Below are 2,164 nucleotides of genomic sequence, written 5' to 3' on the forward strand. Positions count from 1 at the left end.
TAACTACAGTGGTAGAGAAGTGTCTTTGTTATAAGGAGATATCACTCAAAGAGATTCAGAAAAGCACTGAGACTGGAATGCTGAGCTCCGACTTTTAAAACTACACCAATTTGTGCAGTGGATACAGCTCGTATTACAGTCTCAGCATTCAAATAGTAATAAAATTAACTGAGAAAGCCCCTCCTCTACAGGATCGCAGTACCACTTTTTAATTTATCCAAACCACATCTGATCAATTTGATGAAGTTAACTGGTTTCCTCTCTTAACAATAAGGTTTGCATTGTCACTGCAATCATGTCTGCTGCCATATTCCAATTTTCTATTGAGAAATGACTGAAAGCAAGAGTGTCATTGTGAAGATTGTATGGTTCTGTGAGAGCCCATTAGGGTGAGGAACTTTCCAAGTAAAAATAAACTTCACACTCACCCCTTGAGGTTGCTGGCCTGCTGGTAAGTCCCCTGAGAAGCCTTCTTGTGGAAAACTGCTTGAATCTCCCTCATCCCAAGGGAGGTCACCCTATGAGATTAGACAAAGCAAAATGTCAGTGACTGTCTGTGATGCAACAACAATGCATGCTTGAAGGTGAGACAACTTTTAATTGCATTGACATGACATGATGTACCATTTTATACCATAAAGCAGAGAGTAACTTACCCCAGGTTGAATGGATGGTCCTGCGTATGATCCACTGCCGTAACTGTCAGGGTCGTGTTCCGCTTTAGATAATTCCGCGCCAAAGTCTGATCCCATGTCGCCTTCGTTGACTGATCCACCTTCATAACTGTTGTCCTTTCTGTAGTCGTCTGGGTCGTCAGCTTCTTGCATTTCTACCTTCACCATGGGCGGGACATCTAATGAGGAGTCCTGAATCCCATCCTGAGACTGGGACCCGGGCAACGATGCAGACTGGACTGGAGGTGTTACCGATGGCGTCGTGGTTTTAGAGGGTGCATTGACTGATGGGGAAACTGGCCTAGGTGCTGAGGAAGGGTTGTCTTCATTTCGTCTTCTCTTTGGTGGCGGACTTTCTTGTCTATCATCCGGAGGTGCTTTCCTTACCTTTGTAGTGTCTTCATCAGGTACTGCCAAGCCCTTAATTCTGAGGCATTCGGCTGTCTTCAATAACGAGGCTAAGTCATTTTGGTTTACGTTAACTTCACCTAAGTACATATAGTCCAACAGCGCTTCCATGTCCTGACTGCGCACATCTTTTAGCACTATCACTGGTGATTTGCATGGTGTTTTTTCAAAAATTTCACTAAAATACTCACTGCATGTGCTCATTACCAGTTTGTGAACTGGATAAAACTTTCCATCCACTGCAATAGTGGCATCTGTATAATTTGCCTGAAAAGAAAAGAGACATACTTGTTAGTCTTGAAATAAATTTACAGGAGAAAGTTATGCATATATTACAAATAAAAATAAATTGAAGGCTTGTGTGTGTTAAAGCCAACCTTGGAAAAATGATGGAGAGGGGTATTGGGAGGGAGAGAAAAGGAGAGAGCATGAAATGCTTCTATGTGATAGTGCCTGCTTATGCATGAATAGGTGCTGGCTATTTTGCATAATTTGTCACTCTTACCAACAAATTGTGTATTCATATTGCATAAAATGATATTGTGTGAATGTTACTTCCATGTATCATATAAGGTGCCCTAGGAGAGCATATTAATATTTTTCAACATAAACAGCTTCAAAATTCTTGTTATATATGCCATGAAATGTATCCCTAAAAAGGTTGAAAATGATATACCTTATGCCTAATGGTTTCATAATACAGGAAACCAAAAACAAGGACTGGATTTCATGCATTCTTATTAGTGGGTGTATGCATGGGGGGGGGGGTATTCAAGCAGGTTTCAGGGGAAAGAAAGGCTTAGAACTTCTAACAAAGCCATAATAGCATGCAGTGTCCAAATAAGCCAGGCTAATCCCACTTCCAATTCTGCTTAACCCCTTGATACTGCCATTGTGAGAACAAATCTGGTAAGGTCATACAGGCTACTAATATGCTGCTCCATGGCAGGTGAGTACTTGTGACGCCATCCATGTGTAAACAAACGTGACAAACAAACTTCAGTTGGCAGTGTCATTACCCACAAGCAATGAGCTACTATGTGACACCTATCCAACCCTTATGATATTCAGGCAATTTCTGC

The 2,164-nt window shown here is 41.5% G+C and overlaps 1 protein-coding gene across 1 annotated transcript in view; it reads right to left on the minus strand.

The window, feature by feature from the left end:
* Window positions 1–1,349, minus strand: part of LOC119587762 (protein tramtrack, beta isoform-like) — a gene marked incomplete at its 5' end in the record, with an annotated part of 48,755 nt that extends 47,406 nt beyond the window's left edge. The window contains 2 exon segments of the mRNA XM_037936449.1: window positions 429–518; window positions 657–1,349. Of these exon segments, the coding sequence (XP_037792377.1) occupies window positions 429–518; window positions 657–1,349 (783 nt within the window).
* Window positions 1,350–2,164: the final 815 nt, after the last annotated feature.

Source organism: Penaeus monodon, chromosome 23 (assembly GCF_015228065.2).
Source record: "Penaeus monodon isolate SGIC_2016 chromosome 23, NSTDA_Pmon_1, whole genome shotgun sequence".
Lineage (NCBI taxonomy): Eukaryota > Metazoa > Arthropoda > Malacostraca > Decapoda > Penaeidae > Penaeus > Penaeus monodon.